Source organism: Chelonia mydas, chromosome 4 (genome assembly GCF_015237465.2).
Source record: "Chelonia mydas isolate rCheMyd1 chromosome 4, rCheMyd1.pri.v2, whole genome shotgun sequence".
Taxonomy (NCBI): Eukaryota; Metazoa; Chordata; order Testudines; family Cheloniidae; genus Chelonia; species Chelonia mydas.
In genome coordinates, this window is record NC_057852.1 from 81,602,168 (window position 1) to 81,621,061 (window position 18,894).

At 40.6% G+C, this 18,894-nt stretch overlaps 1 protein-coding gene across 3 annotated transcripts in view; it reads left to right on the forward strand.

Annotated features, from left to right (window-relative positions):
- FAM149A (family with sequence similarity 149 member A) overlaps positions 1 to 18,894 on the forward strand; it is a 75,524-nt gene that overhangs the window by 51,942 nt on the left and 4,688 nt on the right. For 2 of the 3 annotated variants that reach the window (XM_037897661.2, XM_037897660.2), the window contains exons 3-11: positions 7,090 to 7,222; positions 7,525 to 7,667; positions 11,627 to 11,752; positions 12,196 to 12,372; positions 13,621 to 13,811; positions 15,558 to 15,712; positions 17,699 to 17,802; positions 18,001 to 18,228; positions 18,489 to 18,609. In XM_037897661.2, the coding sequence (XP_037753589.2) occupies positions 7,090 to 7,222; positions 7,525 to 7,667; positions 11,627 to 11,752; positions 12,196 to 12,372; positions 13,621 to 13,811; positions 15,558 to 15,712; positions 17,699 to 17,802; positions 18,001 to 18,228; positions 18,489 to 18,609 (1,378 nt within the window). Of the gene's footprint in view, positions 1 to 6,672; positions 6,705 to 7,089; positions 7,223 to 7,524; positions 7,668 to 11,626; positions 11,753 to 12,195; positions 12,373 to 13,620; positions 13,812 to 15,557; positions 15,713 to 17,698; positions 17,803 to 18,000; positions 18,229 to 18,488; positions 18,610 to 18,894 lie in introns of those variants that run through there. The other variant, XM_043546113.1, reaches the window with a different exon arrangement.

Below are 18,894 nucleotides of genomic sequence, written 5' to 3' on the forward strand. Positions count from 1 at the left end.
GTTAATAAACTTATTTCTTGTTTATAATATAACCCAGTTTATGTAATTGCTAACTGGGTGGGGAGGGGCAAGAAGTTGTGCATATCTCCCTCCACATTGAGGGAGGGGGTGAATTTCATAAAACCTTTCGGTTTGTACCCCTTAAAGAGAGTGGGCACCAGAATGGATCTCTGTCTATGCAGCTGGGTGTGGCCCTGCCTGTGTGCTTGACTGGAAGAGACTTGTGAGCTTAGCCCGGTAAGGCCAGGTAAAGGGTACCCCAGGCTGGCAGAATAAGCTGACTTGGTGGCATCTCAGCACATCAGGTGACACCCCAAAGGGCCCAAACCTGTCACAGTGGTGTAAGCAGCAGGATAGTGTGCACAGCTTATTGCCCTGAAACACTGGTGGTGATTTTAAGTGAATTTTAAGTGTGGGGACTAGAGAACAGACAAAGTGGTTACTGGTTTGTTATTTTCTGTTTGCTTATTTCTGGCAAGAGAAGAAGGGACAGGAAAAAACAGCAAAATGAGTGAAAGTGAAGCTACCAAAAAGTTGGAGCTCTGCAGATTTCAGGCAGTGGAAAATGAGAAAGAGCATAAAAGACGTATGGAATTACAAGAAGCATAAAATGCCAGGGAGAAAGCAGCCCATGAGAGGGCCATGGAAGCCCAGAAGCAAGCCCTGGAAATGAAAGACAAAGAAATTGAAGCCCAGAAGCAATCCCTGGAATTGAAAGACAAAGAAATTGAGGCCCAGAAGGCAGCCCACGAGAGGGCCATAGAATTGAGGCAGCTCAAGGCTGACAGGGAAAGGGAAGCTCAGAATCATGAACTGGCTGTAATGGAATGGAGGAGACAAAACCCCACACCAGAGGGCGCCACCTCTCCAAAAATCCACAAGTGGAAGCGGTTGTGTCCACCATATAGCGAATCTGGTGATCCTGCTGAATATTTCATCACCTTTGAGAGGCTGTGTATGCTCCATGTGATTCCTGATGATCCAAAGATGACCACTTTGGTTGCAAAATTGACTGGGAGAGCTCTGGACGTATTCAAAAATTCTGCTGCCTGAAATCTCATATTCAATAAGATGTCCAAGGGTGATGCTTCCAATTATGGTAAATTTAAGGATTCGGTTTTGAACAGTTTCAGATTACACCTGAAATGTATAGAGTAAAATTTAGAAGCTTTAAGGGAGGCTCTGGATTAAGTAATGTGGCTTATGTGAACCAAAATGAGAGATTTACTGGATAAGTGGGTGAGGGGAAAAGATACTTATACAAGTTTTGAAGGAATGTATGATTTGGTTGGTCAGGAACAGTTCCTGAATATGTCTAGTATTAATGTAAAACAGTGTTTATGGGATAAAAAGATGGAAACTGTTGATGAACTTGCAGTTTATGCTGATAAATTGGAGCAATCCGAAGCACCTAGTGGAATAAATCACAGGCAGAGGAGTTTAATTTTGGTGGGAAGCAAAGTCCCCGTTTTACCCCGGGAAGGAGGGTGGATGGGAGGCTGGACACTCACCTCCCCAAGTTCACTTCTGCAGTCCTTGTCCCAAATCTCCTGTGAAAGCAGAAGAGCCCAGCAGGTGCTATCGTAATTCCACTGAGCACCTGAAGAATATATGCCTTCTGCTGAGTGGGAACAGGCAGCAGGCAACTCATGGAAATGCTGCTACCCAGAGCACAGAGGCACCTCAGGCAGTTGCCACTTATCACACAGGATTTGTAAAGGTTGCCACTGCACAGCCAGGCAGTAAGCACATGAAGGCTGTCAAAGTAATTGGCAGAGAACTCCCTGCATGGAGAGATACTGGTACAGAAATCTCTGTGGTCAGGAGAGACCTGGTTCAGGAGAAAGACATACTGCCAGGACAAATGGCAGAGCTTTTGTTGGTATGGGGTCACAAAATCCTTGTGCCTTTGGCTAAAGTGCACATGGAAGCTGAGATTTGAAAGCTGAGTTAACCGTGGCTGCGGTTGCTCAAAATCCTACACAAATTCTTCTGGGAAATTACTTTTTCAGTGTGGCTAGGGCTATGCAGGGGTCTGTCAACAGCGAGGAGAAATCTTGTGCTGAAGCCCCAGTGGGAAAGCTACAGAGCAAAGCTACAGAAACTGCTGAGGAAATGAGAGAATGTCTCTTTAATTCCTCTACTGCCCTGCAAAGCAATTTGCTACCAAAGGTGGGAGTGGGTAAAACCAGCTCCTGTCCTGTTGCTATCCCCTCGGGTGATGGGAGTGTTTTGCCTGATGGTAGGGAGTGTGTCGAGGTTGCTGGCTGCCAGGAATTGGCAGTTAAGCACGAAACAGAACTCACTGTAAAATTCATAGGAAAATGTGTCCTAGAAGAAAGCCCAGAGAAAGGGGGTGAAATCCTGGAGACTGCTGCAGTGATTACGGTTTCCTTGGGCCCTGTAACTGGAGGCAAACCCAATTACCAGTGAAGGCTGTTAGCTCTGAGCCCACAGCTGAAAAGGGGGCAGATGCCACTCTGAGGACACAGGGGTGTGTTCTTTGGGAGAGAGGGGGCAGGGAAAGGAGTTAAGAAGGAATGTGGGGGAGTACATGAGTGTCCCCCCCACTTATTACAGGGAAGGGTAACAGGAGAAATTTGCTGGATCTGCATCTGCACTCCCAGGCACATCACCTGTGGCCAGCACTATTGCAAAATGTTTTTTCCTGTTGTGCTTGTGAAAGCCAACTCCCACCCTTTAAGGCGGAGGGGGGGACGGTATTCTTCCGAGCATTCTGGTGTCAGTGGATATGCAAATGAACCATCTCATGCAGAGACAGCCACTTCCCAGGCAGGTAAACCCCTCCCCACAGCTAAGCATCAGACACTGAGTGATAGGGGCTGGCAACGCAAAGGAACCCCGGGGATGTGTGTGTGGGAGTGGATTCTTATTCTTCCAATGGGCTTAACCCTGGCGAGGAAATGCGACTCCACAGGGGGCCAGTAACATACAAGGTCTCCACACACCCTTTCCGCACCAAAACTCCAAAGACATACCTAAACTAAGAACCTTTACTGAGGGGATGAGAAATACAATAAATGTTAAACAAACTGATTTGTTTAGACAGAGGGTGTGGTATGATGATCTTACTTGGAAGCGCCTCTGTGTCATGAATTTGCTGGTAATTTTATGTCTCTTACTACCCACACTGTGGGTCAAGACAAAGAATTTGATACTGGTGGTAAATACTTCAAAATGTGTAACATGCATGATTGTTGGAAGAGTCTTTGGTACGGACTGGGAGTGGTAACAAGAAAGTCCTGTAACAGTGCTGCTTCTCAGCTAGTACCTGTAAACAGGCTTAGAGCTGGACACACCAGAAAAAGCACAACTAATCTAGACTGCTGTGTGAAAGGGGAAACTGAGGCCCACCACCTCATGGCATTGGTGGCTAAATGCCAAGACACCTACACTTTAAAAGATATTGATATCTGCATTATGTTCGCAATGCTACACACCAAAATGTTTTCAGGCAACCTGAGACCAGAAACTCAGGACTTTGCAAAAGCACCTATGGATAATGTTACGTTTGATAACTCTTGGCGGTTGTATAACCAAAGCCAAAAAGGGATTTTAGGCATACTGCCTCCATATTGGTCGATGATCAAACCTCTGGCAGTAATCTCCAAGGGAAGGTGTGATGTTTCACTCCATATTCTTTATGAAAATATGCTTATGATATGGGAATGACAACTGAGAAATACTTTATGCCGGATGGGTCTTGTGAGGTGTCATTGGAAAGGTTATGATTTACTGAATGTGATTATCCAATTTGTATGCCTGTATCATTTCTGAATCTGAAATTAGGAATATTGACTTTGTATCTGTATTTCAACTATGCTACTTTGGGTGACGCCCACTGCTAACACTTCAGGTACAACAATGGAAAAGCCAGACAGGGTTCATGGCCCATCAGCGAGGACAATGGACTGTCAAAAGGTTTGGCCTTCTTGTGGACAGTCCATACTGCCACTGAATCAAGTTGTGCATATCTCCCTCCCCATTGAGGGAGAGGGTGAATTTCATAAAACCTTTGGGTTTGTACCCCTTAAAGGGAGTGGGCACCAGAATGGATCTCTGTCTGTCTATGCAGCTGGGTGTGGGCTCTGCCTGTGTGCTTGACTGGAAGAGGCTTGTGAGCCTAGGCCCAGCAAGGCCAGGTAAAGGGGACCCAGGCTGGAAGAATAGGCTGACTCAGTGACACCCCAGCACATCAGGTGACACCTCAAAGGGCGCAAACCATCACAAGCCCCCTCTCTGTATGTGTAAAGTATAATAAGTAGCAGTAAATATAATAAACCAATACTAATTGAAACTTTTATAGTTTTAAACACTTTACTATAAGAAATAATGCAAATTGAGCCCATCAATTTCTAATAGATTTCAAAAAGTTTACTTGTTGTGACAGACCCAGACCAGTGGGGTACAGGAGTCTGGTAAAAGGCAAATATACTGGCCACTGGATGAATAGTTTTCTGTTCCCTGAGTGACCAGAGCAGGGGCTGTGCTAGAGCAATCAGGAACCTGCTAGAACCAATTAAGATAGGCAAGCTAATTAAGACACCTGAAGCCAATTAAGAACATACTAGAATCAATTATGGCAGGCAGACTAATCAGGACACCTGGTTTAAAAAGGACCTCCCATCAGTTAGTGGAGGGCATGCAAGGTGTGAGAAGACGTTCTGCTGGAGGACTGAGGCTTACAAGCATGGTCAGGCTTCAGGAGAAAGATCCTGCAGTGAGGATAAAGAAGGTTCTGGGGGGAGGACATGGGGAAGTAGCCCAAGGAGTTGTAGCTGTAGCTGTCATGCAGCTGATACAGGAGGCATAGACAGCTGCTGATCCACAGGGCCCTGGGCTGGAACCGGTGTAGAGGGCGGGCCCGGGTTGCCCCCATCCCTCTAACTGCTGATCGGACACAGGAGGAGTTGACCTGGTCTGTGAGCAACACCAAAAGGGAAGTTCTAATTTGGAAAGGGATCTGGCCTGTCCTTTACCCACTAGGTGGGTCAACAGAGACTACAGAGATTGTTCTCCATTTCCCCCATGCTGGCCAGTGATGAGGTTAGCTGAGTGAACAGCAGGTTTGAGCCTCTAGCAGAAGAGGCCAAACTGAGGGCTGCCATGAACCTCTGAGGTGAGCAAATCCGCCAAAAAGTGGAGAACCCACCAAGGCAGAGGGGGAACTTTGTCACACTGTCTATAACTTGTACAATTTTGGCTTCACTGCCTTTAACTGTGCAGGAGGGACCATGTTATTCTTTCAGCACCTTTCACATATTGAGTATGTATGCATGTGCATGATCGCATGTGTAAAGTAAATCCCTATACACATGTTCAGGGTGTCCTGGTAATAGTTAAAATGATAATCATCCAGCACTGTAATGTGGTAGAAAAGTTAACCTATCAATCGGGCCCTACCAAATTTGCAGCCATGAAAAACGTGTCACGGACCATGAAATCTAGTCTCCTACTGTGAAATTTGGTCTTTCGTGTGCTTTTACCTGATACTGTGCAGATTTCACAGGGGAGACCATAGTTTCTCAAACTGGGGTCCTGATCCAAAATGGAGTTGCAGGGGGTTACAGGGTTATTTTAGGGGTGGTCGTGGTATTGCTACCCTTACTTCTGTGCTGTCTTCAGAGCTGGGTGGCTGGAGAGTGGCAGCTGCTGACTGAGGGGCCAGCTCTGCAGCAGCAGTGCAGAAGTAAAGATGGCAATACCATACCATGCTATCCTTACTTCTGCACTGCTGCGGGAGGCGACTCTGCCTCCAGAGCTGGGCTTGTGGTCAGCAGCTCTCTCTCTCCAGCTGCCCAGCTCTGAAGGCAGTGCTGCAGCCAGGAGCAGTGCAAAAGTAAGGGCAGCAGCACTGCAACCTCCCCGCCACTCCTTTCTGGGTCAGGACCCGTAAAATTACAAGACTGTGAAATTTTAGATTTTAATAGCTGAAATCATGAAATTAGCCATTTTTAAAATCGTATGACCGTGAATTTGACCAAAGTGGACCGTGAATTTGGTAGGGCCCTACCTATCAGCCTTTGGATGATAGGTATGATTGCAGCATACACCCATCCCGCTCTGCCTAAAAGCCCATACCCATCTCATTACCCTTATTTAACAGATGGATTTCACAGCATGTTATGAAAGTCATGTGTGCCAGTCATAAACATGAAGGGAAGGCTAACCACCTTTAAATCCCTCCTGGCCAGAGGAAAAACCCTTTCACCTATAAAGGGTTGAGAAGCTAAAGATAACCTCGCTGGCACCTGACCAAAATGACCAATGAGGAGACAAGATACTTTCAAAGCTGGGGGGGAGGGACAAAGGGTTCTCTCTGTCTGTGTGTTGCTTTTGCTGGGACCAGAGCAGGAATGCAGGTCAGAACTCCTGTAAAGGGTTAATAAGCAATTTAGTTAGATATGCATTAGATTCTGTTTTGTTTAAATGGCTGATAAAATAAGCTGTGCTGAATGGAATGTATATTCCTGTTTTTGTGTCTTTTTGTAACTTAAGGTTTAGCCTAGAGGGATTCTCTATGTTTTGAATCTGATTACCCTGTAAGGTATTTACCGTCCTGATTTTACAGAGCTGATTCTTTTACTTTTTCTGTAATTAAAATTCTTTTTTTAAGAACCTGATTGCTTTTTCATTGTTCTTCAGATCCAAGGATTTGGGTCTGTGTTCCCCTATGCATATTGGTGAGGATTTTTATCAAGCCTTCTCCAGGAAAGGGGGTTTAGTGCTTGGGGGGGGGGGGGGGGAGGGAAACGTTTCCAAGTGGGCTTTTTCCAGGTTATATTTGGTAGATGCTTGGTGTTGGCAGCAATAAAGTCCAGGGACAAAAGGAAAAATAGTTTGTACCTTGGGGAAGTTTTAACATAAGCTGGTAAAAATAAGCTTAGGGGTTTTTTCATGCAGGTCCCCACATCTGTACCCTAGAGTTCAGAGTGGGGAAGGAACCTTGACAGTGTCACACACAGGCATATATCATTACCCTATATATAGTATGAATATGTGCAATGTTACTTTTAGTATGTTTGTGTAAAATACATTTGATTCTTATTACTTTGTTTCTTTCCACAGTGAAACTGTTTCATCATTGTCTTCTAGCAGTCCCATAACACCAACAGACTTGAATAATTCTTGGTCTGGAATACAAAGCTATACTACAGGCTTGTCCACTGAAAGAAGCTCAATTTACTCTTGGAGGGATGATGTATGTCACAAATTTTTATTAATAGTACTTTTTGTCTAATTTACTGATGAAAGATTAAACCGTTTTACAGAAAACTAAGGTTTTGAATCGACGGAAAGCACATGACTTGTAATCGAAAAGTTACTTTTTTTCCAGTGCAGGACAGCTGCTATAGCAGTAAAGAAAACCAAATTAGTAACAAGGTCATTTGTTAACTCAATTGTGTCTCCAGTGACTACTACTAATAATGTCGTATATTTGGTATGGTTTTCATTTTAAATATGTTCAGCTGTATTTCCTAAAAACAGTCTTATAATTTGTAGGAATATGACAAAGCTAATACACAAAGAGTGCATCAGTCATTCTGGGATGTGGATGAAATGTTGTTTGAAGGAAAAGTGAGTTCTCAAACCCAGAGTCTGCAGGCAGAATGTAAAGAGTGGACCAAAAGGTCTCTTCATCTGAGGTAAGGGAATTGCTTACTAGAATTAGTTTGACGCTATCAGAATTTTGTTTGATTAATTTATTTTATTTTCTAGGTATCTCAATTTGAGCTGTTCTTATTGGCTTGTATTTGTAGTACTATTTTCAGAATTGTGTTCAAATTCATCTGCAGTTCAATGGTCAAACTTCAGAAGGATAGCCGTGTTAGTCTGTGTCCACAAAAACAACAAGGAGTCCAGTGGCACCTTAAAGATTAACAGATTTATTTGGGCATAAGCTTTTATGCCTGCATCCGTAATTTTCACTCCATGCATCTGAAGAAGTGGGATTTTTAACCCACAAAAGTTTATGCCCAAATAAATCTGTTAGTCTTTAAAGTGCCACCGGACTCCTCATTGTTTTAGTGGTCAAACTGGGTGTTAGTCCTTAGCCATGCATGGACTCTCAGTGCTCTACCTGCTCATGATATTCTTCCTAAGTAATGTAATCATCGCAAAAGATTTTATATTAGTGCGGTATCATGAGAATAGCTATGTGTGTGAAAATTAATATGAGAAAAGAAGAAACATTTATTTCAGTAGTGACTTTTAATATTTACAGCATACATCTAATAGTGCAATTAATACTCTACTTATAAAAACTAACCTCAGTGAAGACATACAACAAAATCCTGTCTGCCCTGAAGTCAATACAAAGACACCCATGCTGCCAATTCTACTCTGTTGAATGCTGTCCTTTTTAGGAGTAGGGAGAAAAAAGTGTGTCCATAGGCTGCAGGAACAGTATGTGGCTATGGTGATGTCACCATCCTGAGTCATGTAAACCAGTATGAACCAAAGTGAAATGTTAGCAAAGCAATAAGTAGTTCTATAAATGGAGAGAGATGTACTTACGGAGAAAATGTCCTTGGCTCTTTCATGGTGGTGCAAGGTGCCTGTGGAACACAGGGACTGCTCTTTCCTTCGATCTCTAGCACAGCAAACCACCCAATGAGGGCAGGGATGAGACCGATGCCCTGTTATGTGCTCAGAGGGTCACACAACACCATTAAAGTGGTACTGCCTTGTGTGCGCACATATGTACACTCTTACTGTCATAGGGTGGCTCCACACCATTCTAATGTGAGCCTGTGTGTATCTGGATAACCTAGTCCTTAATCTTTAAAAGGATTTTAGTTTTAAGTTTCCAGAGAATCATAATTACCAAATGTCAATGAAAAAAGATTTAGAATGTGTTGTTAAGGTTGACAATAATAATAACTAATAAATACTACAATCCTTTATGTGAATCAGGAGACATTAAATACATAAACTTGAAGCAACATTTCCGTATTGTTATACAAAATCTTTTCTTTCTTTAAATGCTATAACAATTTATAGGATATGCAGAAATCCTGCTGTTGTGTAGAAGTGTAGCTAATTCAATATATGCATTCTCAGCTGATTACATTTTTACAGTATTTTCACTGGACTAGAGTTCATATGAATGTTGGGTACTTATGATTTCCTGGCTTAGCTCTGATAATGATGGTAAAAAGTAAATGGAACTTATTAATGAGCTCCTGGAAATAAGTAGATTGAACCTGCCTACCGGTACATGATTCAGGAGGGAAATATATTTACTTAATTTGAGCCAATTTAAAGATTATAGACTAGATAGTAGAGAGACAAGATGGACGAGGTAATATCTTTTATTGAACCAAATTCTGTTGGTGAGAGGGACAAGTTGGTTCAATAAAAGATATTACCTCATCTACCCTGTTTCTCTAATATCCTGGGACCAACATAGCTACAATAACACTGGATAGACTAGTTATGGAATATAAGTGTCATTAACTATTTTGTTAAGTTATTTTGAAAAAAGATGAGTATAGTAGAAAAGAAAGCTTGATACAGTGGTCCTCATGCTCTTCTCCAGTCTGGATTGTTTCTGTATGCTCTGTTTCTTCTCCAGGAATCTGCCGAAGCCTCTTGTAATGATTGCAAGTGTATGTCAGGACTGGGGGTGGAGGTTGGAAGCAGTTGTTCTGAGTGACTGGCTCCCTTGGGAACTTGGATTTCTAGATTTCTGCTTGGAAATTTGTACAAGTTAATGAGTGAACCAACATAAACTTTGCCTCTGCAACCCTCTACCCTGTCAAATGGGGAATAGTGCACAGCTCTAGCACTATAGCAACATGATTTCTGAAGGAGCTATCCTACTAGGTGAGGTGTTAGCAAGAGAGCCACACAACGCTGTCATTATGGATTCTTGAGAGTCCATTGCATTGGCCCTTCAGTTCTCTGTGGATCTTTGGGCTTTCAAGTTCATATCCCCTGGTCCCTGTCCCGTGAGTGGAACATTCTTGCAAATCCTGTCATGTAGATTTTTCAGAGCTATATCTCTCCTCCACAGACAGAGATTGTTTGTTTGTTTTTTAAATCAAGTTTGTATGTTTTTCTAAAATATCTGCTCTAGGAATTATTTTGTGGAAGTTCTATGCCCTGTGTTATACAGGAGGTCAGACTAGATGATCACAGTGGTTTCTTCTGATCTTGGAATCTATGAATTACTGGAAAGGTATGGAAAAATTCTAGTGATATAGAAAAAGCCTGTCTGACATGAATGTCAGCTCTCGAAGAAATATTTACAGGTACGAGAAGTTCTGTGAACATTACCGTGCTTAATTACAGGTGCTAAGGGAGTTTATTTTAGGGAATTTTCTACCACCTGATATTGAAAAATGCATAGTGTGCCATAGTTAACTCTGAGCTTTAAAAAAAACCCTTAGTTCTCAGTCAGGGCTAGATTGTGAACCCCTTTACTCACAGTGTTGAGCAATTTCAGGAGATGCTCCATTGACTCTAGTGGGACTGCTGCTGTGAGTAATTGTTCCCCAGTGTGAATAAGAGGTTTACAGTCAGTCCTTCCATTTTATAATAGGTAAGTCATGCTGGTCTCCGTTTGAACAGCAAAACATATTTAGTTGCTCAGACTGGGCCTGAACATTGCCATTGATTTCATTAGGCACGGGATCAAACCTAATAAAAGAAAAGGTCTTTACTTACTACGTCAGTTTATAAAGTAGAGAATTTGTAATAATTAATGAGTTATTGACTACTGAACATGACTCAGAACTTTCTTATTTACAGTGCCATTCAGTGAAAAAGTAGGAGTTTCTCAAGGAAAAGTTTCCAAGTATTTGAACGAACTTGAGAATCTCAGATTGAAATATACAAGTTCCTACTTATTACCTGTAGACTCCCCTCAAGAGCCCTTGAAAATGTTTAGTGGAAAGCAATGTAAAGTAATGAGCATTAATCAGATAAATAATGATCCAAAATTCTCTATTTCACAAAGGGATTGTGTATACATTAAAAGAAAAATAAACTCCCCTCTCCCCCCCTCCCCCCCCAATTGCAGCCTATACATTGAAGCCTTATCTGGTCCCAATTTCAATAACATGTACATTAGCAGCCACCTTTATAAACATTTTGGGTCAGATCCTTTGTCCCCAGGAAGGTCACTTTTGTGTTACTAGAGTTGTGCAGAGTGATGTTAAAGTAACCCTATTGGGATCGTGTTCTCCATGTATTTTAAAATTTTCTCTTTCTATGTTGTCTGATGGACTGTTGATATGAAAGAGAGTTTTATGTTCTGTATGCAAATCAACTTTTATAACATAGTTCATGTAGCTCGTGTGGGTCTTATCTGTTGTCCTTTCAGTAAATGTCTGGCTATTTTTAAAACTTATAGGCCTGATCCTCAACTGTTTTAAATTAGCATAGATCTACTGGCTTCAGTGCAGCTACACCACTTTACATTATCTGAGGATCTGGCCCCTTATTCCCATTAATTACTCAGAATAAATGTATGGAAGCTATTATTAAATTATTTCTACCTGTTTGTTGGTATTGCAGGTGTCTGTATTTTTCACATTGTTGCACTTCCTGGTATTCTGATTTGATTATGTGTATCTACTTCACATTTTGTATTTTGCAGGATTTTAGGAAAACAGCTTCTTTTTCCTAGGGATGAAGGCTTTCAGCATTTTCAGAGCAGAACAACTAGCTCGGTGTACACCAAATCTTTACTTGGCCTCTGTGAAAGTACTAGCAACACAAAAGAGTATGTTAACAGTTTCATATATGTTACTTTTTAAGCATTTCTATTGACATTACATTTTTTTCATATATTCCTAATATTTCTAGCAACTAAATATAGTTACAGTTAACATAAAAAAACCTCAGTGACAAATAAATAAACATTACCTCTTATAGATGATCAAATAAGTGAAAAGTTTGTATGACATATCAAAGAGTTCCTTTGATTGTGCAGCGATTGTGCAGCAATTGTACCGTAGGCTTTTAAGACCTTATTAGGATATTATTTCAGTATGTTGTCTTTATGTAGTGGAAATAAAATTTACTTAGTCAAAAGCACTTCACTTTGATCTATCATAAGTTTATAGGCATATTATTTTAATAACCTTAAAACACCTCAGTATAATGCAGCATCTGCCTATTTACACTTCTTTCCATGTATATTTAATTCTAATTCTTTTATTTCAGGCTGTGCATTTCGGGATCTAAATTAGTTCCAATAGCATCCCCAGTACACAAATCATTAGACTGTGGTTCCCCAAGGATTTCTGTTTCTGAGTCATCTGGGTATTCATTCCTGGAAGAAGAAATCTATGAGGTGGATGGAAAAATTGAAGAATATCTTGCTTTTGACAACAAGGAGCTGTAAATAAATTATATATTTTTTGAAGAATATAATGAGAAACTGTCATGAAATTGCTTAAAACCTGGTGCTTTACTTCTCTCTAAACCTACTTCCAATTAATTTAGAAAATTCCTTAGTCCTCACTTCTGTGATTCAGAAGTACACTGTGTAGCTCAAAAAGGAGGGATGCAAAAGTGATTTTAGGCCCCCTTTCCGTTCCCTTCCAACCCCGGGCTACCGATGTGTCCCCTGGCATAAGTTAAAGGAGCCTGAAGAGTGAGAGTGCAGGGAAACCACATACCTAGCGCTGGCTGTAGGGTTGGGAAGTTATGGTAAAGGAACCATTGTGCCCTCTCCCTGTCCCTGAACTAGTTTGATTCTTCTGGGGCCAGCTACACCATCTTGAGGGTCACTTTCCATCGGCACATCTAGAATGCAGCCAAGGATGAGGCCTTTCTGAATTGAGATTATAGAGGTTGTTTTTAATATAATTTTTTTTCATTTTCTTAAATTGTAATATGATATAGTTAATGTTAGAACAAGCACAGAATAAAATTTAGTTCCAGAAAGCTCTTTTCATACTAAGTGTATCATGAGGCAGTGAGTAAGGGTTCTGTGACACACCTGTTCCCCAATCCAGACAGGAAGAGAGAGAAATAAAGAGGGGCGCAAATGTCCATATAATAATGGAAGGGTGGATGTGGCACATGAAGTTACATAGTCCCCTGCTCCTGCAAAGCTGTAGAAATCCCTCCAAGTCACTCCACATGGTCATGGCAAATGTGTCGGGATGAGCAGGATGTGGAGCTAAGGATCTACTCTACACAATATTCTCCCCTTCAGAGCTGGTGGGATGGTGTTTTCCTTAGGTGGTGCTGAAGTAAGGGGGTGTGGGATTCTAGCCCCACATGCCCAAGTCCATCAGTTTTGTCTTATTCCTGCTATACTATCTATGTCTATGGCTGCTATATCAAGAGTCAAAAACTTCTTGCTATAACGCCCCAGTTTAATTTTTCATGCTGCTACCACCTCCATTCAACCAGCAAGAGGCAACAAAGCAAAGTAAAACCAATTCATAATTTCAGTTTAGAGCGGTTCTGTTTTCTTCCCACAGTACTTGGGTCATGTATAATATGAACCTTGATCTTTTAAATACAAATCTATTTTATGGTTTTCTGGATCCATAAGAAAATATGTTAGTTTCACTGTTTTTGTTAACAAAAACATGTAGAAGTTGGTAATAAAGCTGAATTTGCTTCAATCATTAGTGATGATGAGAGTTTGGAACAAAAGAAAGCCCAGCTTGCTCGAAAGAGGAATAAATGTGGCATTCCTCCAGTTTCTCCCAATGCCTGTATCAAAGACGCAGTGGCTGCTGAAGTGTTTGATGGTGTCTGGAGCAATATAGTTGAAATATTGGAGGAGCTGATTAGAAAAAACTGGGAAACTGCTATCACAGGTACTCAGAGTTTTTGTAGATGGCACTTATAGACTTGTACTTGGAACAGTAATTTAATTTCACCAATTAATTAAATATGGCTTAGCAAACATCTTTATTATTATTCTTAAATATCACTGTGTGTTTACATGGCACTTTATAAAATTCATGCTCATCCTCCCAATGGAAAGATTCTTACTGACTTCAGTGGGCTTTGGATCAGCCCCATAAAGAGAGGTCTCTCACAAGAAGTGCTTGTAGGCACAAAGAGATCCTTAGTGCAATATATAACATGATGCCTCTTGGAAGCTCTTCAGCAGTAGGGATTGAATCTGGGACCTGGGTATCTAAAAGCATTAGCCTCTAATGTTTAAGCTAAAAGACCCAAGTTTGTTAGCAAAATCACAGTAGAGACTCATCAAACTCTGTGTGGTCCAGCCACTAGAGGAGGAGAGAGAGCTACGCTGACTGTGGGTTATGCAGAAATGAACATAGGATGAAAGAACATAGTTCACTGTGATTAAATTTAACTCTTCCTGGTGTTTTTAACAGACTGTTGCACAGAAAAGCAGAAGGTAAAGAACTAACTATTGGTGAAATGTTGTCCTCTGGCACATGCATGGAGTTGCCTTTAGAAGCTAATGGGATATACATTTTAAGAAACAATGCAGAATAACAGAAGGAACAATGCCAGAAAAACATACATAAAATCAATCTTAAATAAAAAGGAAAAACATATCAATGGAAACTAGTAAAATAATAAACCTCAAATTCATTTTAAAAGTATGGCTGGTCTACACATAAATATTCACAGCCCTGAGTGGGGTAGCTATGCAACCTAACCACTGGCATAGACACAGCTAGGTTGACAGAAGAATGCTTCTAGTGACTTACTATTTCAGTGGGAACATTACCTCCCTAAGCAATGTAGAAACCCGTTCCATTGCTCTAGCTGTGTATACACTTCGGGGTTATGCTGGCATAGCTACAGGGCTGTAACTATGCCATTATAGCCCCCATAGTGTAGACACAGTCTAAGCAGAAGTTGTTAAATATTTGCAGGAGTCTATGCTGGTAGAACTGAGTGTTGCGTGTGTAATTGCCAGACTGCACAACAATTGTTCAGGCTACAAGTGAATTGTTTAGCTCAGTATTATGCATTAAAGAGAAGGAGATTTAGGTTTGCTACCTTGTCCTCTAAGAAGGAAATCCACTTGTGGAGAATAGGCTGCTAAGCAAAGTATGTGGGCTAGGACTGTTGAGAAATTTAAGGGTATGATAGAAATAATATAATGGCTTATACTCACTGGAAAAGTAGCAATTCAGCTTTTGGCAGGCAGGAATGGACTAAGGACATTTGGTTGCTTCTGTTCACACATTTTTCTGTTTCTAACACACCTTACATGAGAATGTTTCAATAATGTTCCAGTTGTTTTACCAGTGTTTTTTAAAAAAAGCAAATTACGTCTCTTCCACGTATATGGCCAAACTGATTTTATCATTGACAGAGAAAATACAGTCATTTTGAAAATGTTTTTAGAAATAAATGCTTTTAATCTCACAACTAGTTTATTTTTAAATGTCATGAAGACTTAAATTAAAACTAATCTAAGACAAAATGTCAACATTTATAATAAATGTGGAATACTGTTTTTCTAGCAGATAATATGTCAAACCTGAGTCACTGATATTTTCCTACCATCATCAATTTGTTTAACTGCATAAAATTTTGTTTCTTAATCACTTATATGTTCTACACTGGTGCAGAGAATGATAAGCAGGTGGAGAAATTGAAGGCTATTACAAGTAAATTGCCACATCAACTAGTCTCCCGTATTACAGCAGATACAGCAAGTATCCCCCCATCAAGAGGCTCGGAGGCACGAAGCACATCTTTTGGTTCGCATTTTGTTCCATCTCAGGTAAAATATTGTTCCACAAAACAGAATTCTGTTTTCAGTTGGCCTAGGCCTTTTCTAACTTAGATCAGAAAAGTTTCCATTTTATTGATTTATGCATATCTAAGGTATTTAGTTTGACTTTCCATCTTTGAGTCTGGTTTTTAAAAAAACACAAGTCTACATCATTGTTATAAACACTTTTTATTTGGACCCCAATTAGAGCCCAAAGACCCCAATTAGAATTGAGACCTTATTGTGTTAGGTGCAATAAAAACAGATAGCAGTACTCCCTATTCCCTCCCAGAAAATCATACCCTTTATATTGAGAGACAACCCTTCCCTTTCAATAGAACCATGAAAGAACTCTTCCCTGCAAGGTGCATGTGAAGTTCCAGCTTAACTCCCCTCGTTCAAAACCCCTAACATCAGATTGTCTTAGTTGCTCCTCTTTCTCTCTCTCTTCCCTTCCCTCTCTCTCCCCTTCCGCTCCCCACTGCATTATGGGTTGGTGGACAAAGGGACTTGTTCAGTGTCTGCCTTGGTGTTGGAACTTGGGAGTCTTGGGTTCTATTTGAGTTTATGGAGGTGGGTATGCTCTAGCAGTTACATACTCTTTTGTTTCTTTTCTTTAGCCTGTCCCTTTCTGTCTCTGTCCCCTATGCTTCTGTTTCCCATAGTCTGTCCCTGTTCACATCCAGCATGTCCCTGCCCCTGCATTCAAGCAGCTTTCTTCTTCTCCTCCATGCTTCCTCGGCGTCCACAGAGGGAACTTTGAGAACATAGGAGAGACAGCTTCTCTGCTCTTAGGGCTTGTCTACACTTATGGGGGATCAGTGAGCAGCGATTGATGCATCGATGGTTGATTTAGTGGGTCTAGTGAAGACCCACTAAATCAACCACAGATCGCTCTCCTGTCAGCTCCTGTACTCCACCGGATTGAGAAGCGTAGGGGGAGTCGAGCGGAGAGCGTCTCCTGTCGACATTGCGTAGTGTCGACCCCGCGGTAAGAGGATCTAAGCTATGTCTATTTGAGTTATGCTATTCATGTAACTCATATTGCATAGCTTAGATCGAATTTTCCCTGTAGTGTAGACAAGGCCTTAGTTCCAGTGCTTCGTACTATAGTGGCCCAGCAGCCAGGAGTAAATTGCAACCAAAAAAAAAGTCCTGTTCAGCCCCTGCAGCCTTGATCTAGGTATGCCCAGTGAAAATGGAATATTTTGAGAATTTAGCTACCATCCTCTAACAAACCTTTACTGACTAAGTGCAGACAGCAATGGTCAGAGGTTTATAATTTGGCCAAATTTGGATGGATTTTCATGGGGGCATTTCAAGTCACCTCTCTGTCCCTACAGCAACTCCTCTGCTAAATTTTTGAGTCCCTACTCCAAAGCCTGGTGGTGGTAGAGCTTCTCTGTAAAGTGGTTTTAAGAATTTTTTAATAGTAACAAAACGTATTTTTCACTAACCTCATTCTCAGAAATGGCTGAACCATTTTTGCTGGAACTTTTCAAAAAGTAAGTAAATAAATTATATATATAAATTATATATAAAAGCCTGAAGTGGACACACAATAAGAACAATTTTAGCCTGAAGAAAAAGCTTTAGGTAAAGTTATAGGGCTCTGTTTTCAATTACTTACAATAGAATGGAAAAGCAACCCTAATTATAGTCATTGCTGCCATCTCTGCCTATAATAGCAATAAATAATGGGATACATATTACTTATGTTTGCAGTGATAATATTCAAGAGTTCTTTCTTGTAATATGTATTGTTAGTCTTAGTTTTCCAGCTTTGTTTTGTGGAGTATTAACCCTTATTTGTTTGCATTTTATCTTCTTTATGGGAGACATTTTCCATTATGATCTGAAGTGGGATTTCTCTTGCATACTGTTTTTAAGCATTTTTTGACCTGACTATGTGGGTTTTGGGGGTTTTGAAGCCTTCCTCCATAGAAGGTAATGAGACTGAAAGGTTAAATACATTTATTTTTTTGCTCTCTTTAGGTTCACCGTTTCTCCAGCAATTTCTATAGTGATTTGAATGGCGTCATGACAATTCAAGCTAAACCACTCCAACAGAGGCATACAAGCTTGGCAGACAAGATACAGTAAATATTGCTATGAAAATAGTACACTTTTTTATGCTGTACTTTGTCATTTTGGCCATATTAAATATGCTTTGGGATTTCAAAAATGTAATTAAAAATGCAGACATCTTTCTGTCAATAATAGATATGACTGAGTTTTAATTTATAAAAATAACAATTATATTTTTCTAAAACGTGTGCATTTTGTTTTCTCTCTAGGAATGAACAAGAAGACAAACAACATAGTATAGGCTCCAGTGTTCTCAACTCAGTGCGGACTCGGCGGGGGCGAATTACTGATAACAGTATTCTCTCATCATCTCGGGTACTGCTGGCATCTTCTAGGAAAATGCCAACCCATCGTAGGCTACCATCTCTCACTTCAGACCCACTATGCTCAAAGACTCCTAATGTGTACAGTGATGAAGTCCTTAGGGGCACTAAACTGTGAGTTTTTAGTTTCACTTTCTTCTTCCTTGCTGAACTTGAACAAGAGCATTCATTGTTACAGGGTTTAGTGAAGTATTGTAAAAGATTGCTGAAAGATTCCACACTTCATACAGAAAAACGAAGCATACATAAAGCATGTTCTGAGAGCTGCCGCTGCATTAAGTGTTCTGCTATTTACAGTAACTTAAATGTATTAAGAAATGTTGTCCCCGGTGTATTAGATGGAATATGAAATCTGTTTAATCTGAATCCTACAGGTATACTGGCTTAGATCGCTTGTCCTCTCCACTTGTACATACAGCCCGGAACAAGTTACCACCAATAAACACGGAGACTGTTGAACAGTATCTTTCAGTACCCGGATCACGGCAAGGCTTTGTAAGATGTGCTTGTTAATATTGTTAAAGGACATCAGTAACTTGAACAAAAAAATTCCCCAAACCCACTTTGTATCACTGGTTGAAATTAGTACTTTGGGGAGAGTTGTATTCAATCATATTTTATTGTGATACAAGGCCTTAACATATGTGAGAATTTATAGTTACGTTTTGAAGGGACATTGGGAGATATTTTAGGTCCCAAATGTAGGTTATTTTAAAGATATTTTTCTAAAATTAAATAATTTTTTCTTGAATTTCTAAAGAGCAGATATAAATGAATTTT